This window comes from Calonectris borealis, chromosome 1 (genome assembly GCF_964195595.1).
Source record: "Calonectris borealis chromosome 1, bCalBor7.hap1.2, whole genome shotgun sequence".
Lineage (NCBI taxonomy): Eukaryota > Metazoa > Chordata > Aves > Procellariiformes > Procellariidae > Calonectris > Calonectris borealis.
Window position 1 is genome coordinate 136,642,677 of NC_134312.1, and position 25,191 is coordinate 136,667,867.

At 43.0% G+C, this 25,191-nt stretch overlaps 2 protein-coding genes across 13 annotated transcripts in view; one reads left to right on the forward strand and one right to left on the reverse strand.

Moving 5' to 3' along the window:
• The window catches only part of GPM6B (glycoprotein M6B), a 108,119-nt gene that overhangs the window by 78,720 nt on the left and 4,208 nt on the right, over nucleotides 1-25,191 (forward strand). For 7 of the 12 annotated variants that reach the window (XM_075176107.1, XM_075176091.1, XM_075176115.1 and 4 more), the window contains exons 2-6: nucleotides 14,930-15,116; nucleotides 18,654-18,810; nucleotides 22,000-22,171; nucleotides 24,066-24,139; nucleotides 24,450-24,515. In XM_075176107.1, coding sequence (XP_075032208.1) covers nucleotides 14,930-15,116; nucleotides 18,654-18,810; nucleotides 22,000-22,171; nucleotides 24,066-24,139; nucleotides 24,450-24,515 — 656 coding nt within the window. Of the gene's footprint in view, nucleotides 1-4,102; nucleotides 4,223-10,693; nucleotides 11,964-14,929; nucleotides 15,117-18,653; nucleotides 18,811-21,999; nucleotides 22,172-24,065; nucleotides 24,140-24,449; nucleotides 24,516-25,191 lie in introns of those variants that run through there. The other 5 variants (XM_075176073.1, XM_075176056.1, XM_075176065.1 and 2 more) reach the window with 2 other exon arrangements.
• OFD1 (OFD1 centriole and centriolar satellite protein) overlaps nucleotides 25,047-25,191 on the reverse strand; it is a 41,183-nt gene continuing 41,038 nt past the window's right edge. The window contains exon 23 of the mRNA XM_075175981.1: nucleotides 25,047-25,106. Within this exon, the coding sequence (XP_075032082.1) occupies nucleotides 25,089-25,106 (18 nt within the window). The 3' untranslated portion in view covers nucleotides 25,047-25,088. The remainder of the gene's footprint in view (nucleotides 25,107-25,191) is intronic.

The window sequence follows — 25,191 nt, forward strand, 5'->3', positions numbered from 1 at the left end:
AGCAACCTGAAGCAAAATGTTTAGCAGATACTTTACAGGGCTGCAGGACAGATTGGATGCATTTTAAAGATGAAGGTTTACAAATTATTACAAATGACAGGGTTTATCTTGCAGGCATTAAATTAAATCAAAACACGAGGACCGGGCAGGCAGATTTACTGAGGTGGAATAAATAAGAAAAACGAAATGCCGTTTTGCATCAGCAGTGAAGGATATAGATCCTGATACACATTAACAGAGACAAGAAGTTTCCCTTTTCATTTAACTATGAGAAATACTACCAAGTTGCAAAATTCAAAAACCAAACCAAAATAAAATCCAACTGTGGATGACCACGGTGAATTCACCAAATACACGTGGGAGGATGGAAGAAAGCCATTACACTAGGGTATAATTTCCTTGTATGAATGCATTCGATGTTCAAATTGCATGTACTGTGCTGAGGAATAATGAAAACCAGCCTGAGCAGCAGCTGTACCCAAGGTTCCTTTTAATTGGCTCTTCCCTACTAATGTGCTCTCGATGAAAGAAGACCTCGTGCTCAAGAATGGCTTTGAGCTTTGACTATTATTTTTATGGTATATGAAGTGATGTTTCCGATTTTAAATTCTATATAGACAAGTATGTGCTAATAAAAAATAGAAAGAAAATACTTCTCTTAAACGCAATTGTACAACTGTGTGCGGTAGTGTAAATGGAGCTGCTGAAGTGCGACCTGAGAAAAGAGTGAATTAATGTGCCGTTTATTTCACTTTTAGTGAAGTTGTTGTTACGCAGTGAGCTTACGACATTTTCATGCATCACAGATAGATGTATTTTTCATTATAGCAAATTGAAAAAATTGTCTTTTTTATATATGTATTATGGTTATTAGCCAAAATTTTCAAACGTACTCCCTTCATGTTAGGCTTACATAGTGATTTCAGAGCTGTCAAGCCGTTTAAAGATTTTTAGTATGCTGCGTATTTTTTCCCGTTTCAAGCAGTTTATTGGTGTTTGGATCCCCTGAAAACAATAATTGCTTTAAGTCCCTGAAGAATATGACTGTCGGAAGAGAGGTCCAGCCCAGGGAGAATCTGGGACACGCGATATTCTGGGGATAATAATTTGGCAGGCTTAGTGATTTAGGTTTTAATGAATAGGATTTAGTTTCTAAATAGGAGGGGGGTGAAAAACACTCGGAGAACGTACGCATACTGGTCTGAATGACCTCATGAAAGGAGAAAACGTAGACATATATGCCACAGGATATTGTAAGAGGGCGGAAAAAACCCCAGATGGCACTGTGTGTGCAGAATGGAGTCTGCAGTGGGAGCAAAGGGGCTAAAGAGGGGAGAGAAGAGGGGTGGGGGGAGCCCCCTTCACTTACTCGGACCTTTCCCCACTTTCTGGCCAGCCTTGCTCCTAATGCAGTATTCATCACCGGATCGCCAGACCATAAATGACCAAATGACAACCCTCTCTTCGCTCCTGTGGACTGCTTCGTCAGCTGCAGGTGAATTTCGTAACTGTTTGTTTCTCTAAAACCATATGCCAAAGGCAGCAAGCGTGAGGATGTTGGGCACTGGGAATTTTATTTCAGGTGTGGAAGATGATTCATCCCAAATGAATATTGAACACCACAGTCGCCATCAGTGTGCCTGCGTGGTGTGACATGAAAACGTTGTCTGTGCAGGATCAAGTACAACCGGGTTCAGGAGGCCTCGAGCTGTATGAGCTTGGCTGTGCGTGGAGAGTATTGTAATTTAGACCTGGGGATGCAATTAGTTGTAGTTAGTTCCTCAAAAAGCAAGAGATAAAGAAGTCGTTTAAACATATCTTTTTTCCTAACTCCAAACTCTAATTCATGCGTACTGTGCGCAGTAGTTGTTACGCCAGTGAAGCCTGCAGGGCTTTTGACCTGGAGGTGATTTTGCATGAGTGGGCCTGGGTGGGTCCCAGTGAAGTCACCAAGAGAAGTATCTCTTCAACTTCAGAGGGCGTGCCAGCGTGCAGTAAGGGCTACCGAACAGCCATTGCTAAGTGGCTCTTTGCAGAGCAGTGGAAAAAGTGAGATTCCTTATGGAGTTTGAGTCGTCTCCTAATGAAGGGAGCCCTGTTATTGCAAAACCAGAAACTACTAATTAAAAAAAACCCAACTTCACAGAATATTTTCACTTACAGAAATGGTGCTACAAAGTTTACATGCTATCTCCACGTTTCAAGGTTTGAAGTTTGTCCCACAGCAGACAGTGGTGACTTCACCAGCATCCCTCAGGCTAAGCAAGAAAGGCAGCTGCCTGCTCTGCGGCTCTGAGCAAGGGGTTTTTGTAGCTGCTGCAGGAGAAATCTCGAATTGTGGGTTCAGGCCTGGTAAGATAAAATCCTTTTAGTGCCAAGGCTTTGGTCTAGAGGCTGCTGCAATGCAAATGAAGAACTTTTTTCTTCCCAGAAATCTTTGCAGCTGGTTATTTTTAAGTTTAAAAAAAAAAAAAAATCTGAATCTGTTACCTATGTCCAGTAAGTAGCTTCAAAAAAACGGAGCAAACAGTTGGGAGGGAGAGGGGAGACGGTATGCAGCACTAGCGAGCAATTCTGTTACTTTCCATTTTGTATGGAAAAATTAAATTGTTATGGCGTCTCTTGTGATCTCATAAACAGGATTGTTCCTGTGTAAGCAGAAGGAGATGATATCATCCTGAGCGTGCACAGTCATTTTGGAGCGATGCGTTCAACACATTTTGAATTCAGTTATGTTCGTAAGATGTGGAATTTGACTTTCCTAAAAGGAAGGATAAGTTGTAGAAAGTGGAATAATGTCTTTTAGGAAAAATATACTACCTGATACCTGCTTGCTGCTTTGTGTGTGAGTTGCAGAGAGGGGAGAAATACCAAGCCACAAGTATCCTTTAGAGAGCCATTGATACTAAGTTTGCATCCCAAACCCAAAAGACTGTTTTAGTATTGTAGTTGTAGGAGATAAACAAAGTTCTTGTTTCAAACCTCTAGATCCATTATGTGGATTCAAGGCCAAGATTTTTTTCTCTTCTTGATGTAGGTAAATGTAGCTGTGCCAAACTTCTTGCAGCAACAGCAGCAAAACCACGTGAGAGAAGGATCAGGTCCAGGACCTGCCTAGCCCCTTGCAGACCAGAAATTTATGGCATTCCTACTCCCCCAAAATTAGTCTCTGATCTAGTCTACGATAGATGGGTTTTCAGTATCATAACCTTCGCTTCCTCCGCCTGCCCAAATGCTGCTGAATTGGATTTATTTTGGCCAGAGATGACGGTTACTTTCTCATTTAGCCACTTCAGAGTGGGACTCTGGTGCATTTTAAATAAAGATTTATCTGTCTCGCCCTGACAACCATAGCAGTGCCAAGGGGTGACATGTAGGTTCAAAAGTGGTTTGATGTTGTTTTGCCAGTGGCCTCTTTCAGGGGGCTTGGAAGCCCTGTGCTGGCGAGTGTGCGATAAGTGTGCGGGCGGGTCAGGCGTGTTACTGTGCGTGGGGTCTCATTGCTGTCCTCTGAAAAGGCGAGGAGAAGGATAACCGCTCTCCTTCACTGTAAACCCGCAACAAGTCTGTTTTAACATACTTGGTCCAGATTTTTGGACATGAGCAGAGACTATGTGAAATAAAGCCCACAACTGTTTATTTTTTTTTATGTAAGAAAGTAATGGAGCAAACTCGTGTGTTTGCCCAACCTCTACACGTGAAAATAACCATTTTCTTTGACAGATTTAGGGTCTTTTAAAAAAACAGGTAACGTGCTTTTCCATGACTTTGTCTTCCTTTATTTCTGGAGCAGAGCTCTTTGCCACGGACAAAGAGAGAGAGACGGGAGAGTGGGTGGGGGGAGGAATAGGGAGTCCTTCCTTACGTGTTTAATTCAAATCCTAGGTGGAGTTTTAGCTGTTCAACCTTTCTTAACACCTGTGTGAGTGTCTCCCTGTCGATGTCCCTCCGAGCCCTTCCCTTGGTTTGGTGAAGTTATGTTGTTTCAGTTCTGAAACTACAGCGTGTTTTTTCTGGGCTCTTATTTTTAAAGTTAAATGACTGAAAGTGCTGAACTAAAACTTGCTGGTGACACTGACTTTTTACCACCTGAAATTGGCAGTGATCACCAGACCAGAAATGGAAATTGGCAGGTACCACTGGATGTACAGGAGTTCAAGGCCACACCGGTACCATCATGTGCCAGCATTGCGAGGCAATATTAGTCCTTTGGGGATTCAAGGTAAATAAAGGGCTGGGTGAGAGGGAAATGGAGAGTTCAGAAATGGTAGTAGCATAAACCTAATGCTTTGCACTAGTCCTAACAATTTAAGATAAATGTTCTTCTGTTTTTCTTGTTTTGTTTGTTAAGGCTATAAGGAGTCTAGTTCTTTCGTATGAATTCTTGACATAAATTTAAATTTGGTTGTTAATGCTTGAAGGACAATAATGTCTGGTGAGGGACACCTCCCTTTTAACTCTGCTGCCCCATTGCTTCAAAACTGTTCACAGATGAGACAGCATAGTATGGGTTTTGTATGCAGATGAATCTATCAAACTGATCAGCCACAAATGCATTAATTGACACTAAAGCAGTGACAGCACATCTGATTTACGTCTCCTACAATACGCTTCCCAGACAATATTCTGTGGTTTTGCTTGCATTTTTCCCTTGCTAGAAGCAGTAAGTGTGTATATCAGAGTCTAAAGGAGGATTTCAGCTGAGGCTTTAAAAATGGTTTGGTGATTCCACATGCCTGTCCTTTCGATACCTGGCTTGAGACCTCAAAAGATCCTATTTTGTTTTCCTGAAGCTTCATTTTAAGAGTTTGGGGGGAATTTAGTTTTGAAGCATCTCAGAATGGCACCTGAAATCAAGCACACGATTGATTGCATTGGAAAATTCCAGTCTGACTGAGGGTTAACACAGCAAAGGATATAAATGCTCAGAGATAGCGTTTGCAGCTAGCTCTATCCAGCAATCCTCTTCTCTTTATGGAGCTGATTGACTGAAGCCTGCTTGACAGCTTGTTTGCTGGAGATGCCTGCCTCCGCATCAGACTTTAACAGCAACTGCAGGGAAATATTCACCAAAGCTTGCTGCCTAATCCTTCCCTTTTCCATTATATTTTCACACCATTGCCATTATATTTGTTCTTTAGCATTCAAATGTTTATGTATCTCAAAATGGCTTTTTTTTGGGGGGGGGGTGCAAATACTTAGGTTGCAAATCATGGTCTCCATCTTCAATATCAACATTCCTTTTGGCCGTATTTTATGACAAATTAGCCGGGTGACAGACTTGGAGCTGCCAGAAGACATTCCCAAACTTCAGATCAGTGCACGCGGGATGTTTTATACACGGTAGAAATGGTTCAGGAAGGAGCGACAGATTATGAATGCTGCCTTCCTGGGAAGGAGGACACGGAGAAAGCAGGCCAGATGCCTGGTTATCAGGGTCTTCTGCCCCGTCAGCTGTCCCCAGTGATGAGACACGTCCGTATGTGCTGGCACGGATGAGCCAGGACGCAGAAGAGACGCACAGCCTTCTGTCACAGCAGCTGGGAGTCTGGCACCTAAAATGGTGCTAGAAACCCTCGTTTAGGCAACTGAACCCTGTGCAGGCTGCCTTGGGAAGCTTCCTGAAATAACATGCAGGTATGTGGTGCCTGTCATGGAGGAGCTGAAGATGAAAAAGTTCTTGCTGATGGGGGTAAAAAAAACAAAGCCCAGAAATACCGGTTCAAGGCTGCATTTAAAGAAATGAAAAGGTTTCTAGGCAGCAATGAAACTGCCCTGAACAGGTCTTGAGTAAGACCAAGCTGATAATGATGGATTAGCCACAGTGAAAATGCTGGTCTTTGCTCCTTTCCCTTAGATTGGAGGGAGAATGTCCCTTCAGTCACAACAAGAGTCGCAGCTGTAACGTGCCTCCCTTCAGTACTGGCATACAGCTCCCCGCTGCTGGGTGGCGCTGGCTAGTGTGCTGAGGTAAACTCTCAGTTTCTTTGACAAGCCACATTATTTCTTGGATGCCTTTGCCATGCGGATATTTCCACTTTGTGTCCTCTGTCAGTGTCCGAATGGACGTCACTAGGAGAGCACCTCTGTGGCAGTCCTGGTGGCATCCACCTCTTCTCCCAGGGTTTCCATATGTGACATGATCTCCCCTCCCCATTTTAAGCTTTAATCGGCACTTGAGCAATAAGGGAAGAGTCAGCATGGGATATTCACTGCGGTGCTGGAGCCAAGACATCCCCAGAACACCTGCAAGCTTAATGAGCCTTTCAAAACGCCTAAACAATTTTTTCCCAGGAAGCAAAGTACCATCTTTTTCTTTAGTAAGAGAAACTTAGCGATGGTTGTTTAACATGAGCTTAGCTGTGGGCACTCTTCCAGGCTGGGTGGGTGTTGTTTGCTTTATGAGGATTTTTTTTTTCCCCCCCTAAACTTGCTTCCCCCAGATGCTGGGAGGTGTTTCAGCTGCTTTGTGAGCGCATAAAGGCATGAGAGTGTGGAGTATTTCACTGAAACAGCCTGCTCCCTTACTGAAGCAAGCTTAAATTTTGAAAATGGTGTGGTGGGGACTCAACTGGGGAAATACCTGCATGAAAGCTGTTGCAGGGCAAAGGACTTACACAGTTGCGGTTCAGGTTTCTTACCGCTCCTCTAGTTCCATAGTTGGGTAAACGTCTAGGAAGATCTTGGCATCTTCAGTTATCTCTGAAATGGAGAATTTACCTCCCGAATCTTAGATCCACCAGGCTGAAATGCCCCCACACACAGTTTTTGGCCCTCAGCTCCAGGGAGAGAGAGGTTGTGTTTCTGTTTGCTTCTTTGTAGCTAGGGAGGAGTCAACTGGGGAAGCGGTCGGTAGCGGTGGCTGAAATCCTGTGTGGCAAAAGTCTTGCTCTCCTGCTGAGTGCTGAAGGCTGATGGAGAGTGAGGTGAGTTACAGCTGCCAGAAGGGTGGAGCTAAGAGTCTCAACTCCAGTCTTCCAGGTAAGATACTCACCTTTGATTAAAGTCAGCTTTAAAAATCATGTCAGCCAAGTACAGGTGGGTCTGGAGGATGGTTGGATCAAGGAAACCCAAATGTCCTTATGGAAGGTTTCACAAAACTGCTGAAGTAGCCCATGGGACTGAAATGCTTGGGTGCTTTTGTACCTCCCCCAGTGAGCTTGTCTAGACCTTCAGGCATTTGAGTATCTTTGGCAGTCTGCCCATCGCTTCCTCTGTTTTACCTCTTTGCTAAAAGAGGTAAAATTCCAAAATTATCACCTGGGCTGGCACCTACTGAAGCAGCAGTTCTTGCATGTTGACCCTACTGAGTGTTTCTCCAAGAAGGCAAAAATAGGTGAAGCGAGGGGAGGGAGGTCAGGGTGAGGGCAGAAAGGAGGAATGTCTTCAGGCACATTGAGCAGTCAGTTTTTGATATGTCAGCTGAGAGTTACAGCCACAGTTTGGACCAGAGGCTGCCCTTGCTGGTGCAATGCGTTTGAACTTTGAGCTCTGCGTGTCAATGAGCCCTTCCACATGCTCAGGCTGTGCAAAAGTCCCAAGGGTTGTTTTGGATAGTAAAACACTAGAACGAGTCTCCAGGAAGAATAATGCCAAAGCTTCTATCAATACTGCTTGAGCTATCCCTTATGCGAGAAGTCTCTTTTTAAATCACCAACTTAATATTTTTCTGCAGAAGTAGCTTACAGCTGAGAAATACCCATCCTCAAGGATTCCCATATAAACCTGTTTGAAGTAAGGCCTTTTCCAAAGTACAAATTAGGTATTTTTCTTCTGCTGTGTTTTCCACTGTTTCGTAGGCCAAAAGAAAACAGAGAAGACATGAATTAAAATAAACAAAGTTCAGCCTGACCTTTGTCCAAGAGCAATAAAGCTGGACAAGAGCAATTCTCTCGTCCCACTGTCTCATGGGGCAGCGGCGTTCTTCCCGTGCAGGTCTGACTCCTCGCTCTCACACAGCAAATGCCTGGGATGGGCACTTGCAATAAGCATGGATGTAGTGATTCATATTTTGGAGATTGCACTGTCTGAAAAAGACGCCTTCAGAACACCTGTGAGCTTAATGAGCCTTGCAGAGGCTGGGAATGGTATAGATGGGGAGTGTGTGTATTTCAATAAATTTGAAGGAGATAAATTAGATAAGGCCTGTAAAAGATCATTCCAGCTCATCTGTCGTCGCGTGAAACAGGTTTGATTCCTGCAGTGGGAATGCAATTTTTTTTTCTATAAGAAGTGCTGGTTTGGGCCTGAGATTTGAAGAAAAAAGGGGGTTATGTTTACTGCTGTCTGTTCAGAGTCTTCTCTGTGTCATTTAACAGCATACAGAAGAGACAAATCTTGCCTTGCTAAAACAGCCTTTTCTCCAATTTGAACGTCATGTTTTCTTTAGTGAAAGGAAAAAAATTTAGCTTTTGCTGTTGATGAACATTGATAACCTCTGCAAGGGTGTTTGGGTTTTTGGGGGTTGTTTTTTTGTTGTTGTTGTTAATCATATTAGAAAAAAATGTGCTTAGTTTTAAACCTATGCTTACTACATTTTTGCGGGAGTATTGAGGAGCAGCTTATTATCGTTACTCATACAGTACCACAGAGATACTTGGTGCTTTGTGGATTTAAAAAGGGTCTGCTAATGGTGCTTTCTGTGAGATGCTTGTTCTTAGTGTGCACCAGTTCTCCTGGTTTCTCTGTGCTGGTTCCAGCACAGGAGGCATAAGCAAGGATTTTTTTGTTCTCTGCTACACAAGAATATGGAAGCATCTAATGAAGTTTAAAGATGGCAGGCTTAAAACTGGTAACAGAGAATAAATACCTTCTCAGAAGTGGGGGACTAGCTGTATGACAGTGCTGAAACCAAATATCTCATATATGTATCAAGAATATCTGGAGAAGTTGCAATTAATGCTGATAACCTTCAGAAAGGAGCTACTTGTTCTTCGAGCAGCTCTTAAATAGTAGAGATTGGGATGAGACTTACTGGATAGATCAGACTACCCCAGATCTCCCTGCATTTTACTTGAATGAAGCATCTTGTTCTAGCCACTGTGAAGGATGAGAGTGGTGGTCTTGCTGGATTTCAGGTCTGATCCTTTGTGGCAGCCCTGATGGCTGTGGTCTCCAAAGGTCAAGTCTTCTCCATCACACATACTATGCTGGCTAGGAAGGAGTATTTATTAACAACTCTGGAAGAGGGGGCTGTGAATGCAGGGGGGAGATTATCGATCTGACTAGGCTAAAGTACCCTTGCATTAAGTTTTCTGGCTCTCATGAAGAGTATAAGTTAATTTCACAACTTCTGATTTGGGGAGGATAAAAAGGCAAAATTAGGAAAGGTTGAACTTGAAAGGAAGTTTTCTGTGGAAGAGCTTTAAGAGGTTTGTGGGAAGAAAATAAAGGATTTTCTCTATTTGAGCTCATCACTTACTTAGTCTATTTAATGTACTTAATCTAAAAGTGTGGTGAGTGAGCATTTATTGTAATTAATAACAGAGGTTTTAGCTTTGTGTCATGTTTTGTAAATCAGCAAAATTTAAGATGAACGGGAATAGGTAAGGATAGAGCTTCGACAGAGACTTCCAAGTGATTTAACACACAGCCTTTTTATTTTAGTGCCCCTATTAAAGTGTGGCGAGAAATTTGTCACATGCTTTAAACTTACCCTTGTAAGATTAAATGTTTTATCTTATTGTACTGTTGGCACTGACCCTTGGCTGCTGGTGTGGGTGATAGATGTGAGAAGTAAAGTTATCTTCCTGCCAGGTACTAGCTTATTCTCACACAGGTAAGAAGGAGGTAAATTCCATTTTTGCTTCTGAGGTATTAGTGTATTCCTGCATCCCTCACTGCTTCCCCCGTAGCTGTCAATCATGCTCTAAGGTATGAAGATGTACATCCTAGCATGCATAAGCCATTCAGAATGGAGATTTTAAAAAATACAGTAGGTGGCAGAAAGTAAAATTGGCATTTGCTTTCATTGACGTAAAGTTCATTTTCTGACAAAGATCCATGGTGGTTTAGGAGTCCGATGGTATTATGCACGCTTGGTATTGGGTAATCTTCAGCACTGGGGAAACAGGAGGTGAATGTAAAGTATTCAGTTCTCCTCTTACATTTATTTGTGAATTGGGAGTAATGCTCCCAACACCAGGCTCCTGTGGATGTGTAATAATGAGCCTGATTTACATGCGATGGCTGCGTTTAAGATGTTATCTAGTGCTTTTTCTTTCCTTGGGTCTCTTGCAGCCTTCTTTTTGTTAAAGCAGGTCCTCCACACACGCTCCTGAGCTGTGGTGCTGAAGCCAACAGAGGTCATGGTTCTGTGGTGGAACATGCTGTGTGATTTCTACCATGTATTAACTGGACAGGTGTCCAACATGCCAGGATTTCTAAAAATGCATTACACAATTACAGGAAGTAAGTGATGAGAAAAAATGGTGCCCATTGCTTCATCTTTCAGAACAGCAAGACAGATTTATGGGAGGGCAAGAAGCAAAACTTCTAGGGAAGAGAGAGTGGAAACTAACTCAGAAAATGAGCCTGGAGATTTAGCTCCCTGAAATGGAGAGCTTTTCAAACCTTCTTTCAGGTTTTCTTTGTTCCTTCTTTTTTTGTTCCGTAGTAACCTTGACTATGGGATCAATGGTTTGTACCCAAAATACATTGAGGCACTAGTTCAACCTAGGAGGAGTTTGGGACTTTAGAGGACAGGCTGGTTTTCTGTCCAGGAGGTGTGGGCACTCTTCCCTTACATCATGTTTTCCATGCTTTGCTTTGAGGGACAGCTTTGTGAACATGTGTCTATCTCAGCTTTTCAAGTGTGGGCTTCAAGAGCTGATGTTGTGAACTTCCTAGAGCAAGCCCTAGGCCAATAGTCAAGACAGCTACCTGATCCCATTGCATTGTCTTTTGTCATTTCTGAAGCACAGATTTTGTTGTTCCACTCCATCTTGACCTTAGAAACATGAGTTAGAGTCTGAGAATTGTTTGTTTTTTTTTTTTAAGACCGCTTTCCATTAATTCTGCATTACTTTGCTTTTCTGAATTTAAATCTTAAAGCCGTACTTAAAGTACCAAAGAAGGTTTAGCCATACAATTGCCATTTGACATGGGAAATTGAATGGCTAAGCCCCTGCATATATGCAATAACCTCTACACTGCTGGGTAGATTGTATAATTGTTCTTCATACATTAAGCAACCGATTGCCGATTTGTGTACATATGTAGGTTCATCCTTTACCAATTTCCTGTGACTGATAGTTTCCAGGAGATTAAAAGAATAGCTGGTTCCTGTTTTTTCTCTTCTCTTTATTTTTGTCCTTTAGCAAGAATATTTGTGTGTGTGTGTGTGTTTAATAGCATTCATTCCCTAGTGAATAATCTCAGTCCTTGTTTTAGCTGGCCTCCTTCTGAGAGTGTGTTAAATCTGTAGCCAAGATCACAGGCAGCTCTGGGCAAATCATTGGGCTGTTATTAACCTGCCTCCATGGCAACTGCTGCTCGCCAGCCTGAGGACAAAAAATGTTTTTATTCTGCTGAGTTGCACAAAAGGTTCTAGTGATGCCTTGCACAAAATGGCCATTGAAAGGGGAGATGCAGCGATGTGTGTTTGTGCTGTACAGTTTCATATTTAAACCGTTTTACACTGCTGTGTTGGAAGTGGATATACAACTGAAAAGTTCAGCAAGTTGGCCATATGGAAAGTAAAAGCTAGCAGAAAATTGGAACTAAACTTACTTTAATACTACTTACTTTCGTCAGCTTGAGTTCATAGGCCTTTGGCCTGCAGTTGTCATCAGTGCGTTAGCAAGTTATTTTGTGAACATGAACTAGGCAAACATTGTCATGGGTTTTCAGTTGTACTGTATGAAGATACTTGCTGACTTGGGATCATAAAGCAGGTTTCCTGGAAAGCTTTCATTTTTTTCAGAAATCCTCTGATTTGCTTCAGTGCTTGTTTGGGTAGCAAGGTAAGCATATCTTGGTGCTTGATGAGCTTCAAATTTTAGCTGGTTTTGAAAGCTGCTCTTGGCAGTACTGTTTTAGGCTTGCTTTAAAACAAAATTATAAAACCAGCTATATTGCTAAGGCTAGGCATGGATTTAAGCTGCTCATAAAGAGTGTTCACAGTGGGATCTGTGGGGGGTCTGGCAGCCCCAGCACCATGATCAGGTTGTGTCCCACAGTTAGTTACCCTCTGGCAGGAGGCTGTGCAGCTCTGCTGTCAATTTGGGTGCAGAATGACTATGGATGGATGCTGTCTCTTGGAAACGAGCTGGTTTGGGATGCTTCCTGTGCTTGCAAGCTGGCAGCGCGCTGTTGCCCTGTGAACTGAAGCCCCTCTGCTTCCTGCTTTAGTCTTGGTGCGAAAGTGAGTAGTTTCTGCAGTTCCACATTTGGGCGGTTTTCTCTGCCTTGCTCAAAATAGTGTGGTTGCTTTAGACACCTCTTGGGGTGTCCCTTGGCTGTGGTCTGCCCTGATAAAATGAAGGCCACCCAAATATTGTGTTGCCTTTTTACTTGGGCTGTAAAGGAAGACATAAAGAGTATGGCCACAAAGATGCTATGTGCAGCTGCCAGTCGCTGGGAGGTGAGAGGGGCTTTGCCACTGTTGGCTTGTGTTCAAGGGCCTGTGGATTAGTGGCAGATACTGTCATGTGTTTGGGTAAGGATTCTGACAGACTCTCCAGGGCGAATGTTCTGCCAGTGGCCTGGAAAGCCGGCAGTGCGGTGTGGGGTACTGGGAGGACAGGTACCTACTTGAGGGGATGTTAATCGTCAGTCCTGGGTCTAGACCTATTTTTAGCTTTGTCAAGCAGGCTCCCATTTTCTGAAACCAGCAGCTTTTCTTTCGGACCTTGTCAGTCCCTTGGCTTTGCTTCCAGCTGTTTTTATTTCCTATCTTTGATGGGATCCTTCTGCGAAGCAATCTGTGGATCAGCATGATTAGGTGATCAACCTCCTCCACACCAAGCAATGATCTAGTGTTTAGTCACCTTCTCCTTTAGAAGTGCAGCCCGAAAGGCAGTTTGTTTTGTGCTGGGCTGTGGCCACACATGTGTTGAGCATTGCCTGCTGGATCGGAGCGTGGTTATTCTTGGATATCCTTCACTGCTAATCCTGCGCCAGGTGCAAGCGTTTCTTGGATTAACTCTCGGAGGTTTGGGCCTGACCTGGGAGCAGATGCTGCGGAGGTGAGCAAGCCTCACGTGTACGGCTGCTGTTGCGTGTGGCTTGTGAGCTGCACTCAGGCAGGTTCCCCAAAGCAGAGGATGGCTCTGCAAGGTCTGATGTCTGAACTCAGCTCTGGACCTCTGTGATAAAATGAAACCTAGAGATGATTTCCTCTGATAGTGTGCATTTAGGTTTTGTTTGCCCCGTCACTGCTAAGCTGCAGTGTTTGTTCATTCGGCAGTATTTTTGTCATGAAGATAGTTCCTACTGAGTGGACTCCAGCTGTGGGCTTGACTATAAAAGCTTCCCAGGCTTGTTTCTGTACAATTAAATCTTGTCTGCAGTTAGTGAAGTGGCGTTTCATAAGTCATTTTGGTGGTGATAGCTGCTTAAGCCTGACTAGGACACTTGCTAGTGACTCTCTAAAAGAAGAGTTTCCCACTTATGAAATGGGAAAGCTTTCAATTATCAGATGCATATTATTCCCCAGTGCTTCACGGAAGTGCCTGCTCTGCAACTCATTCATTAGTGGGAAAGGGAGGGGGATAAAAATAAACTTGCCTTGTGTGGCAGATGGAGACTTGCTGATCTTTGTGAGGAATTTTTGGGGCAGGAAGATGTGATGGGATGTACACGTTCACCAGCTGTCTCCCTGCCTTCAAATGCTTTGCCCATTTAGCGCCTTCCCGTAGAAGCAGACGTGCAACGCTGGTCGCTCCATTAAGCGTTGTCTTAATGGCTTGTGTTTTGCGCAGTTGTATGAAATGCACATTAATGGAGACAGCTTAATGCCATCACCCTGAAGTAATGAATTGGTATGGATTGCCATTACCATTATAGCGCAGTTAAAAGCTGTGTTTGTTTCCGATTTACATTTCCCAGCTCTGCAAGCAGATGGATTTTCAGGCCGCGCGGTCGGGAGGAACCTGGCAATTCAGCTGTGACCTCCTTATTACAGTGTTTGTAGAGCAGCAGTTACGGGGGGGTGTTTCGTTAACTCAGACTGCTTAAACAACACATTTCATTAAAACTATGATTGTGCTACTGCAGACTGTATTCAGGAATCACTGTAAATCCAGTGTATCCCATAAAGCTGGAAATTGTCTGTGTAATACAGCTTCATCTCACTGGTCTTGATAAGAATTGTTACTCTTTGGCCCTCATTCAATTTTTCTGTTGTTAAAATATCTGTATTCCTATAACCTTATACAGATTTATACAAAAAGATACTCGGGAGTCACGGGAGAGTGTAGGATAGTTAAGTTTTGCAGACCTAAATGTGTTCCTCTTCCAATGAAAGTGCGAAGTATCTTTTACTTTTCCAGAAGGCTTCATTGTCTTGAGTATTTGCTTCTCTGGCTTCCTGAACGGTGCCAGCGTTGCTAGCGCTCCTGCCGTTAGTATCAGTAATGCTGAAACGTGGTGAGCTCTATATGAGCAGCTGAATCGCAATGGATCACTTTAGACAAGTGATTTTTTTTCTTTTTCCATTTCGTAGGCTGTCTGATCGATCTCCTCTTGATCCGGTAAAGATAGGAGCACTCAGCCCACTTTCTGGGCTTTGAGTCTATACCAACAGATCTGTAGGTCACTGCTTTAGAGGGTGATGCTGTCTTGCACCACCTATAGATTTTTTGCTTAGCATGTCAATGCCTGGGCCTTTTAGTCCCTATGGCTTTTACCAAGGGGAGGACGGATATTCTTTTCCTCGTAATTTGCTTTTTGCTTATAACGTTTCTTTTGCTTTCTCTCTTCTGCTTAGGTTGCTTTGAATGTTGCATTAAGTGCCTAGGAGGAGTGCCATATGCTTCGCTCGTGGCAACCATTCTCTGCTTCTCGGGGGTAGCGTTGTTTTGTGGCTGTGGCCACGTGGCGCTCACGGGAACCGTGTCTATCCTCGAGCAGCACTTCTCCACGACTGCCAGCGACCATGCTTTGCTGAGTGAAGTGTAAGTATGCCTCCCATTTCCATTATTCTTCATAACGCCCTCATGCTAAGTGAGTGGAGATGGATTCAAACCTCAGTCTCCATCCCTGAGTATTAGGTTGCTTGTTTGTCTAGCAGCACTCAGTGGTTTTTTGGTGTTTATACACAAAGAAGCGGAATGTGTATCCTGTTTAACCTGTTTATGTTGGGACCAGTACTATTCAATATCTTAATCAATGATGTAGACAGTGGGACTGAGTGCGCCAACAGCAGATTTGCAGATGACATCAAGCTGAGTGGTGCGGTTGATACGCTAGAGGGAAGGGATCCATCCAGAGGGACCTTGACAGGCTTGAGGAGTGGGCCAGTATGAACCTCATGAAGTTCAGCAAGGCCAAGTACAAGGTCCTGCACCTGAGTCTGGGCAATGCCCGATATCAATACAGGCTGGGGGATGAAGGGATTGAGAGCAGCCCTGCCGAGAAGGACTTGGGGGTACTGGTGGGTGAAAAGCTGGACATGAGCCGGCAACGTGCGCTTGCAGCCCAGAAAGCCAACCATACCCTGGGCTGCATCAAAAGAAGCGTGGCCAGCACGCTTTCTATGAGGACAGGCTGAGAGAATTGGGGTTGTTCAGCCAGGAAAAGAGAAGGCTCCGGGGAGACCTTATTGCAGCCTTTCAATGTATAAAGGGGGCGTATAAAAAAAATGGAGATAGACTTTTTACCAAGGCCTGTAGTGACAGGACAAGGGGCAACAGTTTTAATCTGAAAGAGGGTAGATTTAGTGCTACGAATTTATTTTAGTGACACAGAAAACTGGGAAGTGTTGTTCTGTCCATCACCCCCTCAGAAGAAGGTGGGCAGGTATTGTACAAACAAGAAAAAAAAAGAGAGAAAAGACTGGAAAGAGCTTAAATGTTTGTCTCTGTGACCGTAGCCTTTGGAAGTAACCACTGGTGAAATATTTGGGGCTTTTGTGTTCCCGAGGCTTCCCCGTGATACCAGAGGAAGGTCTGGAGGCCTGTGTCAGGGCCCAGCCCCACCGGCGCGAGCCTCTCCTTCCCCTTGACGCTGAGGGATGCGCGGGTCCCGTGCTCTGGGCCGGCGGTCCGAACACGCTGGGCCTTATGCGGCCCCTCCAGCTGGAGCACCAGGCTTTGAAAAGGCTTTTGTCCGGCGGCAGTGAGGAATTTTGCTGGAGTGGCGATTCACCACGACTGCGCGCTGGTGTTGGGATGGTGACCGGGCCTGGGTTCGCCCTCTTGCCCGCATCTTACCACAGGCACAGCGCGCGGCCGGCCCCTGGAGATGTCTCCATCTCCGGGCAGGGGGGCGGCGTGAGGAAGGGCAGCCAAAACCTGCTGAAAGCCGCCCGAGGGCTCTGGGGGGGGGTCCCTGTGCGGGTCGCATGCGTTTGTCAAGAGGGGGCCCGCGTGGCACCCGCTTGTGGGCCAGTTTGCACGCACTGAGCCTGAGACTTCCACAACTGACCCCTTCCCGTCCCCCGGGAGCACCGGCATCGGTCCCACAGCGCCGTCTCGGGGCTTCTCCCCCTTGCAGGACCCCCTGAGCCCAGACCTGCCGCACAGCTCTGGGACTGCACCCCACCGGGGTCCCATGTGTCCCCCCAGCACCTCCCACGCCGCCTGCGGCTGGGCACCGTGCCCCCAGCTCCAGCGCATGAGCCACAGGGACCCTGCAGTTACCCACAAAATTTAGCAAGAAACTAAGCAGCTACTCTTCAGCGACTAACTAACAAAACATCCTTGTGCTTGTATCAGCTTTTGTTTGAGCAAAATAGAAGAAATTGCAAAAGCAGCCATAACAGGCAGCAAGTTTTAAATTTTGGAGAATTGTTGACAATGTTTCTTGTCAAGTCAGCGTCAGCAACTGGGGAGATGTGTAATTCCTGCCGAAGCAGCTGAGGTCTTAGGCTCTGTGGAGGTCTAACAAGGCAAGGGAGAAGAGGTGCTAGAAAGGGGCAAATAATTTAAGGCCAAAGAGACATAAAATAAATTAAAAATATACTAGTAGGGCACTCTTTGTGGAATGGATTTTTAATCAGTTTTCATATTACTAATTTCGGGTAACATGCATCGAGTTCCTCCTAGACTATTAAAGACAGTGACGTGAATTCTTCTATTCTTTCTCAAACGCTGCTTTAATTTTTTTCATGCGTTACAGCACAGGTGCAACAGACTTATCCTGTTATTTTTAATCAATTTGGAAAATAAACATAACACTTCCCACATGTAATTTTAAATGAGCAATATCCTATTTTGATACAAGGGCTGTGCTATCTGTCTGGATAACATTTAACTATATAAATGGTAGTAATCAGTTTTCTTTAAATTAAGCTAAAACATGCAGATGCTCCTTGGAGATGTACACGTATGCTAGCAGCTACTTAGTGGAGAGTGGTAAGAATTGAAAAAAACATTTGAGGAAAAATATATTTATCCTTAGAAAACTGGCAGTATGGATGTATAAAATTAACCTCTCTGTTCTACGAATAGCTTCATCCAGAATAACTATCCCAACAATCAAATTACTTTTAAGAAGGCTTAAATTCTGGAGAAGTTGTGCTAATAACGAAGTATGACTTTTGGAGACCAGAAGAAATGTCATATGAAAGATATGGCATTCTGGTCCTCCAAAACAATAAGGTTCAGATAATGAATCTGATTGATTGATAATATTTAGAAATTATTCTTTCCATTTACCTATTGTAGCCAGAGTAAAAATACCATAAGGAGTTGAGAACCTTCTCAAATCATATCGGAGGGAAGTGCCTGTGCCACATGCCCTGCAATTTTCTTCCTCTGGATGGTTCCAGAGTACCTGAAATGGAAGCATTTCCTAAGTATTTTTTCATTTTTTTAAGATTTAATTACATTTTGGGGACACTGCTGTGACTTAAGGCACTGAAACTACCTGCTCACTTGGAGGTGCCCTCCTGGGCTGTAGAGCAAACCATTCCTCAGGAGAAGTCACTGCACGTGTGCTGAGTGTTGGATCAGAGAAGTATCACTGAATTTGTAAATTTTTGCAAACATACATTAACTGGATTTTACAGGTGGAAGTGGTGAATTTCAGGAACTGCTTCCTTTCCCTAAGCCAAAGGAATCACCACGGAGCCTGGTAGTTCAGCCAGTAGTTCAGCTCCAGCCTTTGCCATTTCAAAGCCCTGTGTTGTCCCTGCCAGACATTCCCTGAGTTAGGTGTCAGGACCAGTAACAGGGAAAAAAAATCTTCATAGTGGAGGCATGAAATCGCGGCTTCAAGCTGGTGACTAAAACCAGTCAGTGTAAGAACTGCAGCACAAACGGGATGCTCGAACGGTTGCAAGACAAATGCACATCAGCATTGCTTACTTGTAGAAGCAGGATAGTTGTATCAGTGCTCTCCTGCAGCCTGCTTGCTTAAAATGCATTAAGGAGCCTTGAACTGTATTTCTAGAAAAGGAGTTATCTCATACCTATTATGACTTGGGAGGACTGACTTTGTTTTTATAGGACTGAAATCTAATTATATCTTTTTTTTCTTTTCCATTTTAGAATACAGCTAATGCAGTATGTAATTTATGGCATTGCATCATTTTTCTTCTTATATGGAATAATCCTTTTGGCAGAAGGTTTTTATACAACAAGTGCTGTGAAGGAGCTGCATGGAGAGTTCAAAACGACAGCCTGTGGCCGCTGCATCAGTGGAATGGTGAGTAGCATTAGAATTGGGAACAGTCGTCTTGGCTTGCTAAAACCTGTTGGGCTCCGTTTGACTCCTGTGTTTTTGAACAACGATGTATTGCTGCCTTCTTTGTTTAACTCCTTATGGGTGGTTAGAGTCAATCCCTGTTGCTGGTCCTTCTTTGAAGTTTGAGGATGCTTGGTCAAATCCAAATTCTGCAGATGGACTGTCGGGGTGCTGCCATGGCCTCCCCTGTCATAAAGGTGAAGCCATTGGTCTAAACTAAGTTGATGGAGACTGTTAACTTTAAAACACTCAATGTGAGACAAAATGAAATTTGTGCTTTAAAACATGGAGCACACTAGTGATGCTTAAAGGCAGACTGCAAAATGGCTATGGTTTGTAGAGCTATTTAAATAACAAACTGTAATGCCTCTGACTTCCATAGTCAATTCTGCTTGAGGATGTCTGGATCCTTCAGACAAACAGTAATGAATGAAACTTCGCAACATCTTTGCACTTGAATCAAGTATTGCTGTCTTGCTTTTGCAGATGGCAGAAGGCATACAGAGATAATAGTGAGTCTTTTTCGCAAAGCTGAAACGCTTAGAGCCTTAAAGTTACAAGCCATCTTCCCTTCAGAATACTTCTGTATTAGAACGAAATTTTAAACAAAGCTTAACTAAAAATAAAACTTCAGATTCTCGTCCATGTTGCCCCCTAAGGCGCACTCTGCAAGAACAGAAACATAACTATGTTTCTGAGACAAGATTTCAAAGCTATTTCTGAAAATCTGAATTCAAAGCTCGTAGTTATGGAGGAAGCTAAGCAGTATGACAGATCGCCCACGGGAAAGTGTGGGTGAAAAGAGAAGAGGCTTTTGATGTGATTGTTGCATTTTAATATACAATCTATATCCTGTACTTAAAAAATATGTACTTTCAGCTGGTTAAATACAAAGAAGATGCATGTTTATTTTCAAGGGGGTTAACAATTTTCCACTGTGCTGTTGGATACTTATTGAATTTTTCAAGAGCTAATAAAAATAAGACATTGATCATTTTCCAGTTAAGCAGCTATTCACTCGCTCTTTTTCTAGCAAGTATGATCTTCACTGAGGAGCAAAATTATATCTAAAGTAAAGCAGTGTTTTCCAAAGATCCAAAATACAGTAGAAACATACACATACCTGCATCTCATTAGTGCAGACAATTGCTTGTGCAGTTGAGTAGTTGCAGGCACATGATTGCCAGCTGCTTATACAAACACCAGTGTGACACATGGAAGTATGACAGAAAAACGTGTTTTCATGTTTGCCTATATTTGTCCACACAATGAAGGAGAGAATTTAGCGGCTGAGTAATGGCTTGGAGCTCTGGTAAGACCCATTAGTGGTTCGCGGTGACAGTCATGGCGTAAAAATGCCTGTATGCCGCTGTGTAGCAGTAGAGCTGCTTACAACACCAGGGTTAGAACAAGGTTTGCAAGGAGATAGAATATCTTAACAGACTAGTGGCTGCAGCTGGGTACGGACAACAAGCTTTTGGACATACAGTGATTTTTTTTTGCCTCTTTGATCACGAGCTCCTCTACTTCTTCCTCTGTTGTATTACCGAGCGAGGTTCTGAAAGGCAGTCCCTTCCGTCTTTTAAGGTTATTAGAGAAGACAGACTTCCAACTTTCCTAAATTATTTGTGTTGGCTGTGGTAATGCAGAATAGCCATTTCCCACAGTTATCACATTCAATGTGAAAGAGAGTGTGTTTTTTCCTGGCTATTTTAGGAGTTAAAGTCTTTGTGTACTTCCTCTCATGCACACTTCCACAGATACGTATGCCAAATCACATCTTACTTATAGTGTATCTATAGAAATCCTTTAAACTGGTCCACTTGGTCCCTACCAAAAGAGAGAATTCTCAATTCTTGCAAAAAACATACAGGTCTGGTGTATAGCACTATCTGATATGAAATAGGGTATTTCAGTTCAGTTGTGTATAAATTACAGGCTTTTTTTATGGGCCTTAGTTTTGCAAGCACTTCCACCTCCCCACACACACCAGCTTCGTTCACTATAAAATCTAACCAATTGCTCAACCTTTGCTATAACGTTGGCAGTGTTGTTCAGCGCGTCTGGACAAAAATCTATGAGGATCCAAACTTCCACCGCTGCAGCATTGGTTCAGTCTGTCAGTTCTGGGTCAGGCTGAGACAACCTCCTCCCGCCGAGCCTTTCCCGTCCTTGCTGTTCTTCTCTGGCACCCAAGTCTCAAGTGAGATAGTGTACAGCATCAGTGCGTCACTGGAAGTAAAGCCTTTCCAGTCCACCTACGGTTAAATTAAAGGACACACACAAGATATGACAGCATTCCCCCGCTTTCCAAGTAGGATCCAAATCCTAGTCTCACCAGGAGGAGGGAGCTAGGAACTGATACCAGAGCTACTGTTTCACCATAAAACTTAGAAGAAGAGGGAAAAGGGAAGAGGGCCAGTGGGAGGGGGAAGCTGGAGATTTCCAAAGCAATGAGTGCCATACCTTATAATCTTACCAAAGAAAATGCACATCATAATTTTTTTTTTAAAAAAGAGCAAACCCAAACCAGCAAATTTCAATGGAAAATCCATGATTCTCTAAGGTGAAGTAACTAATTTTCTTCTTGGCAATGTGTATTAGACCAATTGCATCTTTCTGATCTACTGTAATGGTCGTGATATGTTTTCAAAAATAGGTATTCTCAAATGTTACATTCAAAATTGATTTCAATAAATCAGGGAGTACGAGAGAGCTCTGTGAACATCGATTCACTCTATTGTTTTGATTTGCAAGTTGTATAGAAATGCTAGTATGTTACAGTTAATTAAAGAAACTCCTTAAATTGATTTTTTTGTTGGAAGCTTTATTGGGTTTAGACTACAACCAGCATCCCTGCTTAGCTGAGAATCTTGAGAAATTAATGGACTGCTCTTTCAGGAGGGCAAGCTGTTTACTCAAGCAGGCTGATGAAAAAGGAAATGTCCGAATTACTTTCTCAGTAGCAATTAAACTACCAAAGTATTTGTAAGCAACGAGAACACTGATTTTATTTGTGCTTGGAAACCAAATGTTTTATTACTTGATTTCTGAAAGTATGCTTAAAGATTATTTTGAAGCATTTTTAAGGAAAATTCAAGTATTCTTTTCAAAGAATAAACGTGAAGTGCTTGTGTTTTCTCTGCCCAGTTTGTTTTCCTCACCTATGTGCTTGGAGTGGCCTGGCTTGGGGTCTTTGGCTTCTCTGCTGTGCCTGTCTTTATGTTCTATAACATATGGTCAACTTGTGAAGTCATCAAATCTCTTCAGACAAATGTGACAGTTCCAGGGGACCAGATCTGCGTGGATATCAGGCAATACGGTACTCATTTTGATCCTGATTAAAAGCTTTATCCTTTCTCCTTGGTCTGTCTTCAGTCGTTTTGTCTCGGCCTTATCAAATGAACCAAATGCAAAAGCATCTTGTCTCTCTGAATGTGCTATTACTTTTCTAATTAATTCAGATTACACTGATCTCTTTCCAGATGCAATCAATTTAACTGAACTGGCAAGTCATTTATCTAAAATGATTTTGTGGCGGTTTCCAATACTTAATATTAGGTTTAAAAATAGGTCAGCCTCAAAATAAACTGCTTAGAAACAGCGCTGAGAAATAGATAACCAGATTCTGGTTTTTCAACCCCCATATGCATATATTCTTTCCTTTCAAAAAGCTGGTTTTACATTTAAATATGAAGTTAACACCTGAACTTTGCTCTAACAATTACTTTCTGAGTCTGCCTGAACTATTAATGAATTAATACTGCTTTCTAATGACACACAGAAGTCCGAGGGGGGTGCAGGTAGCAGAGGAGTGGGACAATAGCTTAAAATAGGGTCAGGCTTTCTCATTCCTTAAGGTGAATTTTTCCTGAAGTTAATCTTTTCAGCTTCCCTTGTGCAGAAGAGCTTTTGTCACCGTTACTTTTGGCTTCATTTTAGCTAGCATTTTCTAGGAATGTTTCTTTCTTTGGACTAAGTCATTCAAAGCTGAGAAAATGGATTCAGAGTTGAAAAAGTAAGAAAGCTTGGTTTTGCTTTCCTATCTGGGCTGCAAGTCCAGTAGGAGAAGGTAAGATATACTAACGTTAAAAGCAAGAAGTCCCAAATCAGTTAAACGTTTGCATCCTATTGAAGCAACTGACAGCAAGAGGCTGGGAGGACATTTCCTTCAGCAGCAAAGCCAAGGAGTGCAGGGGGAAGATGGGCTCCTCCACGTTTCTGCTTCTCCCGGTTGCTGCGCAGCTGTATGAGCACCTCGTAGGGCTGTGCTGTTCCTTTGATCAGTAACATCATGTGGGTTTCAATGAGTGACGGGAGAGAGCAGCGCCTTAACAGGTGACTTGTGTCACTGAACCGACCTCACATTTTTGGGTGGAAGCAGTAGCTAAAAGGCTTCAAGTGTATATTGCAATTGCAGAGAAGAAGCTGGCTTTAAAGTAAATCCATAAAATCTTTTTGGAAGCCATACCATCCTGAGATAATTTCAATGACCTGCCGCTTACAGAGTTGCTAATTCCAACCAGCCGAGTTTGAAATGCAAGCTATACAGAGGAGACAAACTGGTTTTCTCCTGTTTCAAATGGCTTTTGCTTAAGCTTTACATCTGTTACGGGCCTTAAAAGTTTAGGTTATTTTAAGCCTTCTAGATCCTGCCGATTTTTCAGATTTTCAGTCATGTAAGAGAAGTAATTGGGAGTACATGAGGTGCAGCAGACTGAATTTTCTTGTAGCAGTGTTCTGCTTTTTTACCTACTGGAACTAAAACAGAAAAAAATCCTTCTGTAATTCTTCCCTCTAGCTCCATATTCATACTCTCTACAGTATTTACTTGTTCAAGTAGAACTCAGTCTAGTAAGTGCTATCCTGAAAGGTGCCAAGTACCTCTGAGATGCAGATTATCCCTTTCAATGCTGAGTGGGGGAGTAGGCAGTATGTGACTGGACCTGAAGGGCAAAAACCCAACCAACCATTTGGCTGCCATATGGGAAAACCACATCTGAGAACGTATCTTGGCAGCAAGCCTGGGTATAGGGAGAAAGCACAACTTGAGTGAGTTGTTTTACTTCCTCCCACCAACTCAAAGCTGTACTGGTCAACGCGTGGATGCCCAGAGTGGGAACACAACTGGCAAGTGGGTGAAAAAGATGAGGGAGGAACAGAAAGCATGTGTGGATTGCTAAAATCAGTGGTTTCTTTTGCTTGTGGTATTACAGGTATTATCCCTTGGAACGCTGTACCTGGCAAAGCCTGTGGCCCGATTTTAGAGAACATCTGCAACACGAATGAGGTACAGAAACGTAACCTGTGTGCAGCTTTTGCCTACAAGTCACTTGGGCTCCGGTATAATAAATAACTTGATGAAAGTTTTTGGAGAAAACTAATACTAATAGTAGAGAGAGACTGATTTAAACAAAACACTGAAATTATTCTGTTAGGTCATACAAAAAATGAAAATTATTTCAGAACATTTTTATTTTCTAAAGCTTTGAATACTTTGCTATGAAGATGGTTTTATTATCCTTATTCTCTAGAACAGTTGAAATGCATTTTATACTATCCTCAATTACTTCAATGTTTTTAACGTGTTTTTTCTCTAGTTCTACATGTCTTATCACCTGTTCATTGTGGCTTGTGCTGGAGCTGGTGCCACTGTCATAGCATTGGTGGGTAATATTTTTTGTTGTTTTATTGTGTAACGTGTTCCTTTCAGGCTTAAGATGCTTTAAGATTAAATTTTGTGTACCTTAAAAATAGTGATACTAGATATTATGGAGGGTGAGCTGTAATCGCCATTATTTGCCGCAATGGTTTGCTCATTACAGGTCAGCAGGTCTCAAACTTTTGCTTTAAGACATCATCTTAACCCACCTCCTCCATCCTGAGAATAGAATTCTTTGCATGTCCTTTGAAAATCGTACTTCTGCCCACTATTTCTATTCTTATGTCCACTATTTCTTTTCATTTTTGTAGTTTATTTGATCAGTCGCTTGTAACCTCTTGGTCTGCTTGTCTGGACCCAGGCAGTTTGACTAGTCCAACTCTGCAATGCCAATGACAGGTAGCAGTTGGAAAAAGGGACGTTAACAAGATGACTTGCTTCTTATGTCTAATGCTTCCTCTAGCTGCCAGCTTCTAACCTTGTGTCAGCCAAATCCAGGTGTAATACTCACTGTTCGTTGACGAAATAGCCTTAGGTCTGTACGTAGGTTATCCTCTCCGGATAAACGGCAAGTTATTTATCTTGCATCTTCACCCTGGAAGAAGCTCAGAATAACGTCTGTTGTAAAAGTATCGACAGTTGCCCAAATGGGCTTGAGCCGTCACCTTGTTGTATCTTAC